Genomic DNA, 19,013 nt, shown 5'->3' on the forward strand with positions numbered 1-19,013 from the left:
GTGGCGTCTTCGTCAGTGGGTGTTCGTAGACGGCCACTTCTTCTCGGTCGGTCCACAACACTTCCAGTCTTTTTGAATCTGTTAAAAAGTTTGGCAGCAGTGTCGTGTCGTGTGTGATGTGCTTCCCATGTTTCCTGTTAAAGTCCATTGCGACCTTGCGAAATAAGCGTCCCCATCCATCCATGAGAATGGTTTCCATACTGTACCTTCTTCATTTCTCAAAGGCTATCTGAAAAAGAAAAGAAAAAAAAGTATACATATAGGTTAATATAAACTAAGTATGGAAAATTATCATTTTTTTAAAGTGTTAATTGCTCTCTATCCATGGAGACTTGGGACACAGTGTATATAGACAGTATAATTTTCTTCATGCTGTAAGATGTGATAAGAAATAAATATATTGCGTAAATGAAATATTAGAGCAAACAAGCATTTAGGGCCAACAGGTGCATTTAACCCTTTGTACACTGTTAGCACTGACGTCACTGAGAGGTCACGTGATTCGGTAACGCGCGCCGTGTGTGACGGGTTTGTACCTGGTTTGGAGCGTTCGTGACTAAGTTTAGGGACGTTTTACTTAAGGGAAAAGAAAATAAGCATTTTATTTACTTTAGTCTGGGGTTTATGGTAAAGTACGTGTTTGGTACACTTGAGTCGTGTGTGTGTTGGGGGTGGTTTGTGTTTGACTCACCTGTCGACTACACTATAACGAGGAAGTGCGTCTGTCAGTAGAAAGGCATTTCCGCCAATGGCAACTTTGAACGCCGCACTTTCCTTCAAAAAAGCGTGTATGCGTTTAATTCCGTAAAAGAAATTGGTGATATTTGGGATTTAAAGTGAGGTTGTGGGAAAAGGAAAACGGTTCAAATAGCCTGAAGAGTGACTGAAGTGATCCAGACGGGTGTCAGACTTCTGGGAAGGGTAAGTGGCGCAAGCAGTATTGTTTTTTTTTTTCCTCCCCCTCCTGTTTACAAACGTTTTCTTTATTTCTTCTTATATTGTTGACATGACATACTTCTCCTCGTTCACTGAAAGTGATAATATTGAAAAGAAAAAGACACACCACACAGCCAGCTTGTCACAATGCAACCCTGCTTAGTTTTATTACATTCATTCTAAACCACTTGGTTTGTTTTTGATTGTTTGTTTACTTACTGTTTTGACTTTATTTACACCATTAACATTATCTGCTTGTTTAGACCTTTTAAAGTGTATTGTCCAGCGCATTTTCCTCAAAGCCTTCTCTGAGCAGTGAGAAACCTTTCAGTATTCTACAGAACATTATTCCTGGACACTGACAAGACCTTCCTTTCTTAGAGAAGCTCCACGGATGAATTTGATGAATAAATCCAATCCAGAAGGTTGCCAGTCCCAGAGGAAACAATGCTGCTCCTGCTCAAACCTAATCAATTGACACGTGACACTGAAACATTGATTGATCCTGTATTCTTACACGGGTGTCTGAGATCCGGAAGAATACACAAGTCATCAATGAGAGCGATCCATGCAGAATTTGTGTTGGACATGTTGTGTGTTTGTTTTTTTTTAAATCAATTAAACCTCACTATCTTTGTCGGTTAATGTCTGCTAGTTGGTTGGCCAGGTGTCGAGGGTGGGGTGGGAGGGAAGACAATTATTCTGCCCACAGACTTTGTACTCTGTACCAAAGCTGTGTAAACCACTTTAAAATGTATTTAAATGTCAAACTGAAGTTGCTTACAGTACAAATACTATTGACCGAGGCATTCATGATGAAATGAAGTCTGTAGTAGGGCTGTTTCATATCATATCGTCTAAGATATACCGGTACAATTCCTCCCCATGATCCCACGATATTGACGATGTAGCTGATGGTGTGTTTATTAGGGATGGGTGATATCTTATTGTTTGCAATATACTGGTAGAAATTCTCCCCACGATAAGAATTAGTCTTCCTGCGATAATAACGATAAAGCCTAGTTGATGATGTATCTGTGTCGACGGTGTGTGACCCGTTCGCAGCTCCCGTGCAGAGTGAACACAAGTACGGTGGGAGGAGGAGTTCATCGCTAAATGAAGAGCTAACTCTACAATTTGGATCTGGTTTGGTTACAGAAAATCAGTTTTACTTTTAGAGCAATGTTTGGGTTTCTGAGGCTCTCAAGATGACAGCTATCTCTGGTAGCTAAAAACAGTGGTGCATGGTACTATATTTACATCATCACTGATATTGTTATCGCAATAAACACCAGAAAATATCGCGATATAGTTTTAAGGCCATATCGCCCATCCCTAGTGTTTTTACGCACCGCAGCGTGGGAATTTCAGATGTAGAATGAGACCAAGTCGGAGTTCCATCCCTAGTATACAGTTTAATAATAATGTCAGAATCAGTGTTTACATTTCAAGCTTGTAGTTGATTTGAATTGTTATTGTGTTTATATACTGTTTCTTTTTGTGTTTTGCAGCATAGTTCAAGACCTTTCACTATTGAAATATTATAAGCACTTTTACAGAAGAAAAGACATTTCCATTAGGGTTAGATTATGAATCCTGTGTGTACTGGTTGTTTGCATTTTCACTGGAATTTTAATTTGTGAATAAAATTCATATTTTTATTTTTTTTAGCCTGCTTAACTGGTGTAGTTTAATATTTGATGATGGTCAGGGTTGAGTTGAACGTTATTTGGATCAGTGTTTAGGTTCACACAGCTCTCAAGACTGTATGCTGATGTGACTTGTGGCCAAAAAGAGTGTCGAATGTTTAGTATTTTAATATCGTCATTTATACTGTTAGCGGGAAAAAAAAAAAAAACTGCCATGAAATATCGTGATGTAGTTTTAAGTCTACATAGCCCATCTCTAGTCTATAGTATGAATCTTAGTGGGCCAGTAATCTCATACGCTTGCAAGCTGCGCTGGTGTCCCACTGTGGTCCGATTAAAAAAATTAAGTATATTTATATATTTTCATGTGCATTTGTATACACGCTATACAGCCAGAAGTTTGTGGACACCTGAACATCATGCCTATATGTGGCCCTTCCAAAAACTGTTTCCCTTCACTGGAATGAAGGAGCCAAAACATGTTCCATGTTGTCAAGGTTGGTGTGGAAGAACTCGAGTGTCCTGCACAGAGCCCTGATCTCAACCCCACTGAACAGTGAACTTTGGGATGAACTGGAATACTGACTCGTATTCGCACGTCTCACTTGTATTTCGCCTTTGCTTGTTTTGTCATCGTTTCAGATTCGTTTTTGGGCCAAAATGAATGAACAATCTTGAATGACCCGGTTCATCAATTCATCAGCAATTACTAAGTAGCTAGTCACACTAAGAGTGCCTGATTTAGGAGGAGGACGGTAAAGAAGGGAAACATGGCGACTAAAAACAGCAGGATTTTAATCTCCTAAATGTATTGTATTGAGTGCAGTTAATTAGGTAGCGTAGTAGAGCAGTGACTGGCTGGGTTGTTAATGTTAGCTAAATATCTAAATAGCATGTTTAACCAAAAACAAATGATCCTTGTTCCTAGTTTTTTCCCATTTTATTTTAAAATGAACAAATGAACGCAACATACACTCGATTTATTTCAAGTATCTTTTGCTCATACGTGTTTAGTGAGCAACTGGTCCACCGAAGACCAAATTAGTTCTGCGCTTCTTGTGTTTGTATTGATTAGGACTTATGTGCCATCCAGTCACAATACTGGTTCAAGGTTGGTGGATCTGCATGATGGGTTTTTTCTTTCTTTCTCCATGTCCCCATTGCCCCACAACACAAATTCTCTGAGGTTTGTTTTCCAAGGACATGCATTCCAGTTTCTACCATTTGGCCTCTTTCTAGTGCCATGGGTGTTCACGAGATGTATGCAGTCAGCCCTGTCGCCTCTGGTGGCCAGCACGACTGGCTCCAATGTGCCCTCACCCAAGGAGAAGGCCATCTGGGACATGTTCAGCCTCCTTACACGCATTATGGCACTCCTAGTTCATTTGGAAAGAAGAACCAAAGCAGGCTACACAGTTAAATAGCGTAAAGTGAGATTCATTGAGAATGCTTGACACTGTGTCACCCCCCACGTTCAGTAGACATCACCACATTTGCCAGTCGAATTCAAGCAAGTCGCGATGTGTGGTGCCGCCTCTTGCTGAGGATTCGAGGATCACTAACTGCATATGCAGTGGTAATTCCTCTGGTGTTAAGGAACTTTTAGTAGTGGGATATCGGTCTGAGGCTGAACCCAAATGCCATGGACGGACACATCCTATTCTCAGTGAGAGGCGCACAGCAGGGGGTCTGCCTGGATTCCACTAAAGAGAGAAAGTCACTATAGCCGCCTCTCTTACTGGCTGGGAGGCAGTGTAATGCCTCGGTTCCTTATGATATCATCTATCCATGCAGGATAGCGAACTGAAACGGGTCTGTCGAAAGACCGCCATTTTGTGCCAGAGTGGCCATGTGTTTGAACTTTTGCGGTTTCATGCCACTGATTTTTTTTTTTTCGATCGACCTTGCAAGTCTCCGTGAGCGAGAACCTGCTGAGTGTTTCATGTCATCCGTCATGGAGGAAAGACCTGAGGAGCTCTACTTTCTAAACAGACACTGGCACACTGGGTGATGGACAACATGACCATGGCCTACTGACTCCTACCATGACATGCCACTCTACATGGAGCGTCTCCTACTCTTGCGCAATATTTATTTATCCTTTAGCGTAACAGTCACTTTCTGTGGAGTGAGTGTGCTCCGTTCATCTCCGAACACCTTTCCAGCGAGGACGGGTATTTATGGCATTACAGCATGTATTATCCAGGATTCGATATGTCTGCATATTGAACAATACATTCGGCACTGCATAATAAAGTAGACTGTTCATCATGAAACACCGCTGATATAGTGTGAGTTGAAAAAAAAACTGAGTGTTGGACCAAGATATTAGAGACTACCAAATATGCATACAATGTACTGGCGCTAATACGGCACACGTGCACATGCAGCAACCTCTAAAGAAAACTAAAACGCCAGCGCGATTTGGAAGTGCATATTAAGTAGTGAAGAAAGCAGAATTCAAAACCACATCTAGTGCTACAGAGAGCTGTGTGACTCAGAGAATGTCTAGCGAAGTGCCGAGTAAGGAAAGCCCCGTGTTTCAGACACACCCGGTCACGAGTCACACCTGTTTAGCCATGCATAATTTTGCAACATTCTAAAGGACAGCTTTATTCACTTATTTATTTATTTGTTTATTTTGAGTGTATGTTTATTTTGGGGTTTTTTTTATACGCTGCTATGAGTAGTGTTGAATGTTCTGTACATATTCAGGCAATGTTTACTTTTGTTGTATCGAAAACGTACCATATCAAGACACCGTCGTATCGCATTGTATCAAATTAGAATTTGTGTATCGTTACACCCCGTGTATGTATTTTATTTATTTATTTATTTATTTTCAGTGTGTTGCGGTTATATTAATTGTGGTGTTTTCCTGATTGTGCGAGATTCGGTGATGCCTGTGGAGAGTCACGAATATGCAGTTATTATTACTAACTCAACTGCTTTCATTCACTACATGAGAACGGTCGCGATGTGATAACCAAAAAAAAAAACATTTGAAAAGTTTTTTTTATTTTTATTTCAAGTGGACACTAAAGAAGTTCAACAATCGCACCGAAAAATAGAATAAGATCGGTCGGACGAATTTGTACTCGATTTATTATTTCGCATTCTTATTTTTGCTCGTCTAGGGACATTGCGCACGCAAGTTAATTGAAGTAGGTGTACATTAATCTCCATATAAGCCGAGATATAAAAACACGCAAATGCCTAAATTAGACAGGCCTATCCATAGATACCGTATAAGTAAGCCGCGTTTTCAAATGGTGAGTGCTTTTGCTTTCGTTTTTTTCTTTTTTATATATATATATATATATATAACTAATTCAAAGAATTCCGTGATGCATAGTAATATATCATGGGTGCGATTTTTTTTATTTTATTTTTTTTCACTGTTTATAAAATGCTTCTAAATTGGCAAACTGATCTAGTTTGCATTTGAATAAGGCTGCTTCTGAGCAGAGTTGTGCTTATAGACTTGTTTGAAGAAATCCAGGATCATGTAAAATCTTCAACAGTCCAAAGCTAAGTCGGTAGTCCATGTAAAAAATAATTTTTTTTTAATATATATATTTATTTATTTATTTATTATTCTTTTAAATGATCCGTTTTTGTGAAGCAACACACAGCGACTCCTCTTCTCTCCTGGAATTGTGATAATACTGCTGGTGGTGTGTGTGTGTGAATTTTTTTTATATATATATAAATTACACTAATATTGTTTTAGTGGGTACATGGGTAGACTCAAATTGTCGCTAATGAGCAAAAATACAGCATTGTTGCTTTAGTCTCTACATTTTTAACGTGTGTGGTGTTGCTGTTGTTTTTTCCTCAGATGGATGAATTGTTGGGCACTGCTAACAGTACTTTGAGGATGGATTCAGACAGCAGCATGAGCTCTTCAGCCTCTCGTTCTTCAATGTTGCTGTCCAACATTTCTACCAGGTCTAACATGACGATAGTCGTATCGGAGAACGGGACTCTGGTGGAGGACGAGATCTTTCTCAACACGGTTACTGCTCGGGCCCTCTCGGGGATATTTATTTGGTCTGCGGTGCTCATCACGTGTCACCAGGTAAGTTGCCTTTGTTGGGTCGTGTTGCGTTTTGTGTGTTCCCCCAAAATGTAACGCAAGTACAGCTGATGTCTAAAGAAGGTGTTCATATGGATATGTGGACCACAAGCCGGAAAAGAGGAAGCGCGAGCCATAGCCGAAAGTGAGGTCAGGAAAATAAAATAAATAAATAAAAACAAATCAGCTAGATGGAGGACACAGTCTTTGTGTGGTGCTGCATTGTGTCCTCTCCCTCCACCCTTCCCTTGAGGTGATTGACTATTCACATGACAGCTAGTGAAATTTGAGCGCACCTGTCTGATCCGTCTCCGAGTCTTTTCTCACAGGTGAACAATAATGAATTGCAGAGATGAATACAAACCTGCTAGCAGCTTCCGGACAGTTATTGTTAGACTATATGGCCAAAAGTTTGTGAACACCTGACCATAAAAGTCATATGAGCTTGTTGAACATCCCATTCCAGATCTAGTCCGTCTTTCCTGTTATAATAAGCTCCACTCTTCTGAGAAGGCTTCCTACTAGATTTTGGAGCGTTGCTGTGGGTATTTGTGTTCATTCAGCTACAAGAGCATTAGTGAGATCAGGAGGTGTGGGGTGCAGTCAGTGTTCCAGTTCATCCCAAAGGTGTTCAATGGAGTTGAGGTGCAGGACAATCGAGTTCTTCCACTCCAAACTTGCCAAACCGTGTATTCATGGAGCTCACTTTGTGCACAGGGATATTTCATGCTGGAACAGGTCTGGGCTTCTTAGATCCAGTGAAGGGAAATTGTACTGCTGCAACATACAAAGACATTCTATGCAATCGTGTGCATCCCCAACTTTGTGGTAACAATTTGGAAAAGAACCACGTGGGTGTGATGGTCAAGTGTCCACATACTTTTGGCCATACTTGGCGAAGTCTGTTTCTGGATACAATAAGCTTTAGCCAAGAGCTTATTGCCGTTTGAATTGTAAGTAAGTCACAAATTGAATATCAATAAAAACATATATTTCAACTACTGCTATCATTGTACATTCATTTGGTCGCACTTCATTTTGTGCATGACGTTGTGACTTTTCAGTGCAGCAGTGGACTGTGGTGTGTTCATTAAAACGTGATGGGATCAAAATGATCACAACACAGATTAATATACATTTATTTGCTATATTGTTCATTTGCATATTTCTGCCTTCTGCCATGCTGTATAAGCATTTATTCAGAATACTGCTGTATCAGCACTTTATGCAGAATGTTACTGAGAACTGATGTCATCAGTAGTATAGACTATAATGAATCAGTAATGGGAGACTTTCCAGTATGCATTTTAATATTAGGAGCAGTAAGCCTCACTCACAGTTCACTTTAATAGGAATTACTGTACACCTGCTCATTCAGGCAGTTATCTAATCAGCCGTGTGGCAGCAGCGCAATGCAAAGAAAATCCTGCAGATACAGGTCAAGAGCTTTATTTAATGTTCACGTCGGAATGAAGGAAAAAGTGTGATCTCTGTGACTTTAACCGTGGCATGGTTGTCAGTGTCAGAAGGGCTGGTTTGAGTATTTCAGAAACGGCTGATCTCCTGGGATTTTCACACACAGCAGTGTCTAGAGTTTACACAGAATGGTGCACTGAGTGAGTGACAGGTCTGTGTGTGGAAACGCCTTGTTGATAAGAGAGGTCAGAGGAAAATGGCCAGATTGGTTCGAGCTGCCAGGAAGGATATAGTAACTCATACAATCACTCTTTGCAAACAGAGTGAGCAGAAAAGGATCACAGCATGCACAAAACATCAAACCTTGAGGTGGATGAGCTACAACAGCAGAAGACCACATCAGGTTCCACTCCTGTTAGTGAAGAGCAGGAATCTGAGGCTATCATGGGCACAGACTCACCCAAACTGGACAGTTGAAGATTTGGAAGCATCTGCATGATTGAATTATTTTATTTATTTATTTATTTATTTTTGCACTGTGGCGCTTCCACATAATTGGCTGATTAGAGAACTGCATAAATGTGCAGGTGTTCTTGTTAAAGTGGTCTGTGTGTGTGTGTGTGTGTGTGTGTGTGTGTGTGTGTGTGTGTGTGTTTTTTTTTTTTTTTTTTTTTTAGGGTGGTAGAGGTGAGAAGGAGGTTACAATGATGCCTACGATGAAATGCACTTTTCTTGTTCACTCCATGACCCATGAAAATGTAATACAGGATCCGTTGTATTCTGTAATCGGACTGCTAGAACAGTGGTGATGGGAGAAGGGGTCACAGAATGAATTTCTTTTGTGCTGTGCCTGGAGGGCACCTGGAGGACATGTTTGATTGGCACCGAAGTCTCTTGTCCTCCCTCCAAAATGTATAATGCCTTTTGTGAAGCAGGAGGTTTTCAGGCAGCTTATACAATGACATGTTGGTGTTAAGCCGGAAAATGAGTCTCCATGAAACGCTCTCCCTTCACCAAAAAAAAAAAAAAAGGTCTGTGCGGTTACATTTCGCCATATAGACCAGCAGCCAAGCAATTTCTTCCACTGGCAGCTCATCTGAGGTGCTGCAAACAGCAACCTGTACAGGAGTGGTGGAAAGGTTTTGCAATGAAAATGTATGTAAATCCTGACGAGCTTAAAGCAGTTTTTTCCTTCAGTGATGATGTCAGTTCTCCATTCATACTAAGTGTAAGATCGAGATTGCTTTGTTCTTGCAATGTTGACTTGGCTCAAAAGAAGGCATTCTCTTCAGAGACCAGTATTAGCAATAAGCTATCTGCCCTTCAAGAGTACAGTCTCTTCTAAGTTTATCCTCTTCCTGTGTTGAACTTTTCACCAATCTCCTTATGAGGATGAAGTAAAAAAAAAAAAAAAAAAAGACAATCCTACCTGACTAACCTTTAGTATGTATATTCCATAGTAAAATTCTTTGATTTCTCATGCCTTTTCCCCAAAAATAATTCACACGTGAAGACTAGAGAAAACCAGACTTCAAATCAATTTTAAAAAATATATATTTTCTTACTGTTTGCAGTCTACAAAAAGCTCAAATCAGAAAAGAAGCCTTAGGAACACTAGGTCAACAAACCCACAGTCCCACAAAGTATTTTAACATAGCTCGGTTGATCTATAAGCTCATATGCTCTCAGTTCCATATGCTCATGTGCAAACATTAACCAAAAAAAATATGATTTTTTTTGAGCCCTTTGCCTGTTCTTGAATGCCGAAGAGGTGTGTGGAGTGAGATAAAAATCCAGCGTTCAATCACTTAAAAGAAATGGGAAGGAAATACTCCGAGCTGGATGGCCAGTATTTCAGACATCACAGGTGCACTATTCAACTAAAACTGCTGACGCAGGCATTTCTAAAAACGTTCCCAGCATTTTCACAGGTATTCCAACGTCACGTATGGATTTTAGCGCTTTAGACCCGCGTGCTGGGAATCATTTTGTAAGGTAGCGTAGTAGATTCGGCAGCTGTATCGCTTTGTCTAAACAGCGGCCGTTCCGTTAATGAAAACTGGAAAACTGCTGACTCAGTAAATTGTGATCCGCTGGGACAAAAGCCAAGCTTGATGCCAGTTGTCAGTAGGCTGGGTAGTGGTGTGAACATCGTGCATGCATTTGAAATGAACGCGTGAGTCGGAAACCCTAGTATGTCTGACTTATGTAAGATTAACAATTACCTGTCAGTACACCACCTCTCGTTACAGTGGCACTTGTCGAGGGGTGGGATGTATTTATTAGCAGCAAGTCAACAGTCAGTTCTCGAAGTTGACGTGTTGGAAGCAGGAAAAATGGGCAAGCGTAAGGAAAGACAAGGGCCAAATTGTCATGGCTAGATGACTGGGTCAGAGCATCTCCAAAACGGCAGGTCTTGTGGGGTGTTCTTGGTATGCAGTGGTTTGTACCTACCAAAAGTGGTCCAAGGAAGGACAACCGGAGAACCTGCGACATGATGCAGGATGTATGTTGGCGCTTCCTGTCTCAGTGTGGTATCTGTGGTGAGGGAGCACAAATTAGATCGTTATCAAATGTATTAGTGTTGATGATAAATAAGAGGACCCTTAATTGATTCAGAGTGATCCCAAATTTGGTCTTGCCAATTCCCACCACATCCCCACTTTCTCAGTCACAGGACGGCCACCAACAAGACCGTGCTTCCTACGAGACACGTTAAGCCAACCTCCGCATCTTTTCATAACGCAGTAGGAGGAAAGCACAATCTGCACTTTTCTGCATGCATGAGCTCACAGATGCCTGCGATTGGCTAGTGTCACTCCGATTGACACGAGAGAGAACGTATGCCCCTCCCACTCTGAAAGCACAGCCAATTTTGCTCTCTTGGCACTGGCCACAGATGACCGTGGCATTGTCGGGATTCCAACACGCAATCTACCGGAAATAGAGCGAACGGTTTTCTGTTGTCACTCTTTAAGTAGGATAAACTATGCCCTTATCATAAACGAGGTCCTCGTTTATAAATCCGCTACCGCACCTTGGACGGAATCTCATCATGTGCTCTCCACGGCCAGATGTCCTTGGGACTGGTATTGTAAAATTAAGACAATAAAATCATATAATGTTGTACTAACTGGTGGTTTAAACTCTGATTTCAGTCAAATGCGTCAATCATCTAACAACAATAAGAAGAATAATTGAGATGAATAACAAATCTACATGTGTCGCGGAGTCCGTGGAGGGAATATTTACCCTCTCTTTCTTTCAGCTGTGCCTGGTGGAGTCTGTTTCTCTTCCTGCACTACAGGAGAACTGGACCAGATCAATCTAGATCCTGACTCACCTTGGTTCTCTAGAGCTCCTTAATACAGTGCATTAGTCCTCCACCCACGTAATAGCCAAGGCTGAACAGAAATCTTTCATGTGAGTCACAGTCTCTGCATATAGAGACAGGGGAGTGGGCTGGAATTGTAACTGTACACAATCTCTGACATGAAACATTTTCATGATTTGCCAAAAGAAAGTGTCCTGAAATCTCAGCGAATGTTTTACTTTATATAGTTTTTTAAATAATAATATTTACCAATGCTAGTATGATTTACAAGATCATCCTACTTTAGGTGTCCTACAAAGTGTAATCATTAACTACGATATCCATCTTGGGTGTGATAAAACAGCAGGGAAGAGATAAGGTCAGTGCTCTGCTTCCTGTCAGGATGTTTTGCTGGAACAAATGTAGGTGGATTTTTTTTTTGTTTGTTTGTTTTGTTTTCCTTTATCCCTACCTACCTACTTTTCTATTGATTGACTCCGTCTTTCACATTGACAAACGACCTGTTTGAGATATTATATCGCACGCGGCCACTCCTCAGTCTCTGCTCTGTATTAATAATTTCCATTCCCTTTTCATCACAAAGTTCTATCATCCCTACCTCAGGAGTAATATTTTGCCTAAGGGAAAAAAAAAAAATCTGATAGGAATACTTTTGTATTCATTGCCTGTTTTTATTCAGTTCCTATCATGTCTTTTAAAACTACTTTGGTTTGCTTCAGTTATTTATGGTGGGTAGGTTAAGGAGAAGTGGAACTTTTTTCATAGTAGGTTCTTGTTTAGTGAAGCTCAAATATATTGGTGTGTGTGTGTGTGTGTGTGTGTGTGTGTGTGTTAGATCTATTTGCACCTGAGATCATACACGGTGCCAAACGAGCAGCGTTACATCATCCGCATCCTCTTCATCGTGCCCATTTACGCCTTTGACTCCTGGCTTAGCCTCCTCTTCATCAGCAACGACCAGTACTACGTCTACTTTGACTCCGTCCGTGACTGCTACGAAGGTATGTACCCTTTTTTTTCTTTCTTTCTTCCTTTCTTTCTTTCTTTCTTCCTTTCTTTCTTTGTCTATCTGCTAATACTCTATAGACAGGGCTTTACAAGTGAAGATGCCTGCGCTGAGCTAAAATAAGCTGCAGACATCCAACTGCCCAAACTTGTTTCTCTCATCTTTCCTCATAGTACAAAGAACGAACTACAATGCAGCGTTATCATGTCATCTTTTTTTTTCTTTCACCGTCCTCTCCTCTGTTAGACAGCAGAACTGAGAGCAAGTGTTTTACAAGTTATAAATACGCCTGTCAGTGGAAGTAGTGGTTGTTATTTTAGTTTAGTTTTGTTTTTGTTTTTTAATATACCAAAAAACGAGTTCAGTCTTTTAAGGGAGTTGCAGTTTGTAATATCAAACAGGCATTTTTATTATTATTTCTGGCTCTGCATAAAATATTCTAATACTAGTACTACATAAAAGCACTATGTACAAATGTGGAAAGGTTTCATGCAAATAACTTCTTTTTTTTCTCTATACATTATTTCCCTTTTTTTAATTGTAACTTCATATGTAGTATTTTTTTTTTTCTAGATTCATTTAATACGCTACGAGAGTGAGAGAGAAGATGCCTTATGTTTAAATTCTTTAAATCGAAACATTAAACCTTTTCTTTAATGTGATCTGTATTGGGGTGTCTAGAGGAAGATAATTTGCCTTTTTCTCTAAATACATCTGTGAAACTGCTGCTGATATAAATATTTTGTTCTTCTCAGCTTTTGTAATCTACAACTTCCTGAGCCTGTCCTTTGAGTATCTAGGAGGAGAGAGCGCTATCATGGCCGAAATACGTGGAAAGCCGATTCCGTAAGTGCGTTCTCTTATTTTGACGGAGAAATGTTAGTGTAGGTCAGAGGTTCTCAACCCTTTGTAACTAAAGACCCCCCCAAGCCTCCCCTATCATGTGGCATCTCCCCCCATATTGGAGGAGACCAAGTATAATGGTTATCTATTCTATATAAAATCTATCTATAAATAACTTAATCTATAATCTGTTTTTGATAGATACATTTTTTTGTTTTGTTTTGTTTTTGTGTTTTTTGTACTTTTTTTTTGATTACTTTTCATAATTTTTTTTATGATTTTAAAAAAATAACTTTTATAAAACTATATAACAGACAGGTATGGAACATGAATGATATAAACTGTCTGTAAACACTATAACTACTTTGAATGAGAGAACTAGGCTGTAATAACGTGGACTATTTTACATGTAAAACATGTTGCATTACATTCGTCTTGCGTTCTAAAAACATACGTATGCGAATGATGTAAATTGGGACGAAGGGTGCGTCTCATTATCGATGACATTGTTAAATCTCCGGCTCTCGGCACCTCACTGAACAGAGTGGACGCAGAGAGAGGTGAGAGTGCAGCAGGAAAGAAAGACCTCACGCTTGCAGGACAGTAAATGGTCTGCACTTACACTTATGGTCTGCACTTACAGTACTAGTGACATTTGGAAAGTTGCTAAGGTTTGTCCAAAAAGTCGCTAGATTTGTCGTTGGGTGTTTTTTTTTTTTTGCAAAAAGTCGCTAAATTGGCAACACTGGTCTGCACTGACCACTAGATAAAAGGCACGCTAAGCTCCGCCTCTCCCCAGCAAAAAGAAAATGCAGAGGGAGAGGGAACCTGGGGTTTTTCATTTATACACATTATATTCGAAAAGCAATAAAATACAGAGAACCCAAATAATGCCCTGACTGTGTGTTTTGTTTTTTTTTTTGTTTGTTTTTTCTTGAAAACAATTTGCGCCCTTCTTCAGACCTTGAGAACCACTGGTGTAGTTTGATTGTATAACTGTACTTTGGTGTCAGGAATGTTGCAATTACAGTGATTGCTATGGCCTATGAACATTTAAATCAATATTAAACCAGGTTAGTTATTTTGGTATGAACAAGAAATCTGACTCATTTTGTTGGAAAGAAATGATCAAAGTATTCCTCTGTTTCACCCTTAGCAAATTAATCAAACTCTGTGAGCGTGAGAAAGGGCCTCGGGTCGACAGTGCACTTCGGGCAACACCTCAGGTTTTCAGTCAGACCGAGGTCTGGGATCGTCCTGCACGCGTCTTTCTGTTCTTTATCCCATCCACTCTGTTATAACACTGAGCTTGAGGTCAGATTCTGGCCGGACTACAGTATGATTCAAGAATCTGTCTGGTTTGCACGTTCTAGCTGTTTTCAAACGTTTCCCACTTCTCACTAAAGAGAAACAACCACACAAATGTAAGGCTGGTAAAAAAAAAAAATGTGGCTTTAAGATCAAATAAACCCATTCATTGGGAGTTTTGGATTAATGTAATGGCCTTTTGTTTAGAGAAAGTACCCATATTAGTGGTGTTTTCATTAAACACCACTGATTCATTAAAAGTCTCATTCATTTAAAAAGTTTCAAACTGCATTTCTAGACTGCTACTAGCGTATGGAATTAAGTTAGTGCCGAAAGTTTTGAACGTAACGTTTCAGGAAGCGAACAAAAATATACAACGAGAGAGAAGAAAAACACCGTGAAACTTTAAACTGTAACATGGTCTTGAAATAAACAGCGTTCTTTTGTTAACAGTTTTCTAAGACTCCTTTACCCTAATCATTGTTTATGAATGCGCTGCTGGAGTTTTCGTTTCCGCGCTGCAAGTTTACGTTCAGCGATTAACTCTTATTGGCTAGTGAGATTTGGATCGACAGCTCCCTGTCCAGGAAGTAGAGACTTCAGCGGTGTGAATTTTGTAGAGCGTTCTGGATATGGTTCTCTGTATAGTTGTAGTGTTTTGTACTTTGTAGTGGAAATTACTTGCTAGAGATGCACCGATTATCGGCTGATACGTCAGTGCATCTCTAGCAAGTAAAAAAAAAAAAGGCAATTTTTCCCGCTATGGGCCATCGGCCGATAGTTTAAAAACATCCAATGATCAGGGCCGATTATATCCTGTCAATCAAAAGAGGGCAGGAAAACGCATTCAATTCTTGCTGTGTGTAAAGATGTCTCGTGTGGAATGACGACAAAACTGCAGTTTGTAATCTCTGCAATGCTAAAAATTTTACACCAGAAGTGAGCGGCAGTGAAGCGGGAGTTTCGGCGTCGAGTCTAATATTTTTTCCCCGCCCTGCTCACGATGAAGCAGAAATGCTTTTGTTTGTGGAGCGTGAATGTGAGACTAACAGGAGGTTTTTTAGAATTCAGTCAATGTTAATAAGAATTAATAACATTCAATAAGTTGAGAAATCTTACTTTAATCTTCAGAATTTAGTTCATGTGTTAATGTTAATTAGAGTAATGTGTTTTCTGTTTGAGACCAGTTACTGTGAAACCACTTGTTGAAATGGAGAGAATAAAGTTTTTATTTGCATTTCTTTCAGAATTGTGGAATTAATTATTCTTCATTTAAAAGAAGGCAGAACTATCGGTATTGGCCAATATCACTGTGAATTATCGGTTATCGGTATCTGCTGAGAAATTTAGTATCGGTGCTTCTCTATTACTTCCTTACTTACTTAGTATATTGGTTTGTAATTCATATTCGAGGTTTGGATAGTCTCAAACGGCTATTTTATTCGAGATGAGCTCTCAGGAGCGTCTCTACATCCAGGTCAGGAGCTGTCATGCCAAATCTCACTAGCCAATGAGAGTGATTTGTGCCTACTCAACCACCACTAGGGTATAGCATCCACCCGGATGATGCGACGGTTAACAAAGAATGCTGTTTATTTGAAGACCATGTTACCTTTTTTTTTTTTCACTGTTTTTAGTTTTAGAGTGTTTTCCTCTTTTTCATTGTATATTCTTGTTCATTTCTTGAAAAGTTAAGTTCAATACCTTATTACCTCCTCTTCTCATCACTGTTTGTGTAAGCATATCATTTTATCATATCATTGTGATACAGGAAGCACAAACTTTTTTTTTTTTTTTTTTTCTTTTTTCCCCCCGCTCCAGAGTCTCAACAATTTCTTTAGCATCACTTTATACACTTTAAACAGGTCCTCATGGGTTTTAAACACTGACTCGATTCTAGCCTCACTCACAACTCACAATCGTACCAACCGTAATCTTCCTGAATCATCGTGAAATTGACCTGCCTAATCTAACACACCTGGCTGTAATATCCAGGTGCTCCTGAAAGACATTGATTAAAATGCTAACTCAGGAGGGTGGTAGATTTCTAGGGAAGCCTGGTTTGAGGCTTTTAATGTTGTGGGGGTTTTTTTTCTCTCTCTCTCTTCCCCTCCTGTTTTGTGCCTTTCTAATAATATTACATTGAGGGCTTCTGAATGCTCCCTGTAGCCCTCTTTACTTTAAGAAGCAATACCCAGCAAAAGGAGTGCTAAAGGAACAGCTGGATTTATTCTGCTCTAATCAGAATCACTACAGTTATACACAGATGGGGACTAATTAGCATTTTGTTTGGAAGGAAATTGGCTACATCCGTGCTCATTTACAGTTAAGGGATGTGCTAAATGTCCCAAACCAACATCCCGGCTTGTTTGTCCCTACACTTTATTTTTTTTCTTACTTTCTTTATAAATTCGGCATAATAATGTGTTGGCTTTTTCATTTGGTTTGAATGTTGTTGGCTCCGACTATATATAAAGTGGGGAAGTAAGAAAACTTTTTAACGTTTTAATGTTGTTTTGCCATCTGCCCACATAAAGGTAAGGGAGGAAAATTGATTTTCTTTAGTCGCTGTGATTAAATAAAAGGCTACACTGCAAAAAATGCCTTTCTTGAAACAAGCCAGACATGCTTAAATCTTGTTAAAGTGTACTAAAATTATGCAAAACAAATGTGCCAATGGGGTAAGCAAAACCGACTTGGTAAGAATTCTTGAAAATAGCATAAATATCTATTGACTAAAAATGCGATTGGATCTTTAAACTAGATTTTTTTTTTTAAATGCCAAAATGTAAGCAAGTTGTGCTTATTACAAGCAATGAAAACTCAGTTATTCAAGATAGACTTACTTAAAACTGAGTATTTTGGTCTCTTGATTTGAATTTATCCCTTAATCCAAGATTAATAATTAGCAACAAAAAAAAAGTTCAATAAGACACAATTCCTTCAAACAGCAACTTTGTCTTAAATTAAGGCACCACAATCATTGTTATTTTTAGCATTTTTATTAAAACAGGGAAAAAACTCCGCAACATAGTGTCGATGATTGTAGAAAGCGACGGATGCAAGCGCAGATTTTTATTGAATAAAGTGCAAAAAAAACGAGAACCATAAACATAACAATGGACACAAGGCGAAAACATGCGAACTATGAGAGCAACTGTAGCACACATGATGACGCATGAACACAACAACAAAAGCTTGACAGTTGGGTGCTGAAAAACTAGAACGTCTATAGGGGTGTTTATTAGGGGTAACACAGAACAAGTGTGAGTGATCAGTGGGACATGTGACATACTGGGGCTGATGGGTAATATGGTTCGGAGTGTATTTCCACATAACCATGACACAGCTGCTTCATTGAAAAATTGAAGTGTGCAAGTGGTCTTAGTCTTAAAGTAAGGAAAATAATCTTGTTCCTCTGCTGGGAGAGTATGCAAACCTTTGTTGTAGCTTGTTCCTGATTAAATCTAGCTCGATATTAGCTGGAAGATCTTATGAAGACGAAGTTAGATATTTTTTTGTTAAAATGAGATTACCTTTCTAATGCAAAACATGTTTGACAAGATTATTATTCTTTTACACTAAAACTAAGACTCATTTCCCAGAAACAAGGCTTTTTTTCTTCCTTTTTTTTTTAACTTTCTTGATATTGTAATTTTTGCTGTGTAAAGGTGTTCCTGCAATGAAAGGTTAATATTACCTGTTAAATCATGTTCATATTAATGACACGGTACAGACAAAGCAAAGAAGTAGCCGCCTTTTGATCATCCAAACCAAGCTTTCCTAGAAATCTACCACCTCACCTACATGTCATTTATTTCAGCTGTGTCTTACTTTCTGTTTTCCCCATAGGTCAAGCTGCATGTATGGCACCTGCTGTCTGGCTGGAATGAGTTATTCTATTGGCTTTTTAAGATTCTGCAAACAGGTTTGTTTTGTTTTTCTACTTGATGATGAAAGAACCATCTGCATGGTGTAGCGTGCACCCTACTGTGAATATTGTACATTTCATTTGCTACCACGATCACTGGTAATAACATCACGGCCACTGAAGGTTAAGCACCTTGTAGGTTACGTGTTATGATCCTCTAAGAGCTGAATTAAGTTTTATGCATCGTTCAACAGCCACCCGAGTGCAAACACAGATATGTAATCTTCAGAGGTGGTCTGCCTCTTGATATGCGCTCTTTGTTGAAAAATGCCACAGGCGAAATTGAAGAGGATTCATGACTATATTCAAATGCCAGAAACCAGCGACATTCAATTCTGTTTTTCCTCAGAATGAAAAATGAAAACAGTGCAGAAATGTTTGCCTTGGGATATCCTGTCACCTAAACTATCATAGAACCTGTTTTCTTCTAAATCATAAAGCAGCAGCCACACAATAGGGTTTGTTTTTGTTTTTTTTGGTCCACTTTCCTTCAAATAACATCCAACAGAAAA

The 19,013-nt window shown here is 39.4% G+C and overlaps 1 protein-coding gene across 1 annotated transcript in view; it reads left to right on the forward strand.

Annotated features, from left to right (window-relative positions):
- Positions 1 to 482: 482 nt before the first annotated feature.
- tmem184a (transmembrane protein 184a) overlaps positions 483 to 19,013 on the forward strand; it is a 31,771-nt gene continuing 13,240 nt past the window's right edge. The window contains exons 1-5 of the mRNA XM_053612397.1: positions 483 to 921; positions 6,427 to 6,666; positions 12,249 to 12,414; positions 13,175 to 13,265; positions 18,423 to 18,498. Of these exons, the coding sequence (XP_053468372.1) occupies positions 6,427 to 6,666; positions 12,249 to 12,414; positions 13,175 to 13,265; positions 18,423 to 18,498 (573 nt within the window). The 5' untranslated portion in view covers positions 483 to 921. The remainder of the gene's footprint in view (positions 922 to 6,426; positions 6,667 to 12,248; positions 12,415 to 13,174; positions 13,266 to 18,422; positions 18,499 to 19,013) is intronic.

The sequence above is a fragment of the Ictalurus furcatus genome, chromosome 24, assembly GCF_023375685.1.
Source record: "Ictalurus furcatus strain D&B chromosome 24, Billie_1.0, whole genome shotgun sequence".
Lineage (NCBI taxonomy): Eukaryota > Metazoa > Chordata > Actinopteri > Siluriformes > Ictaluridae > Ictalurus > Ictalurus furcatus.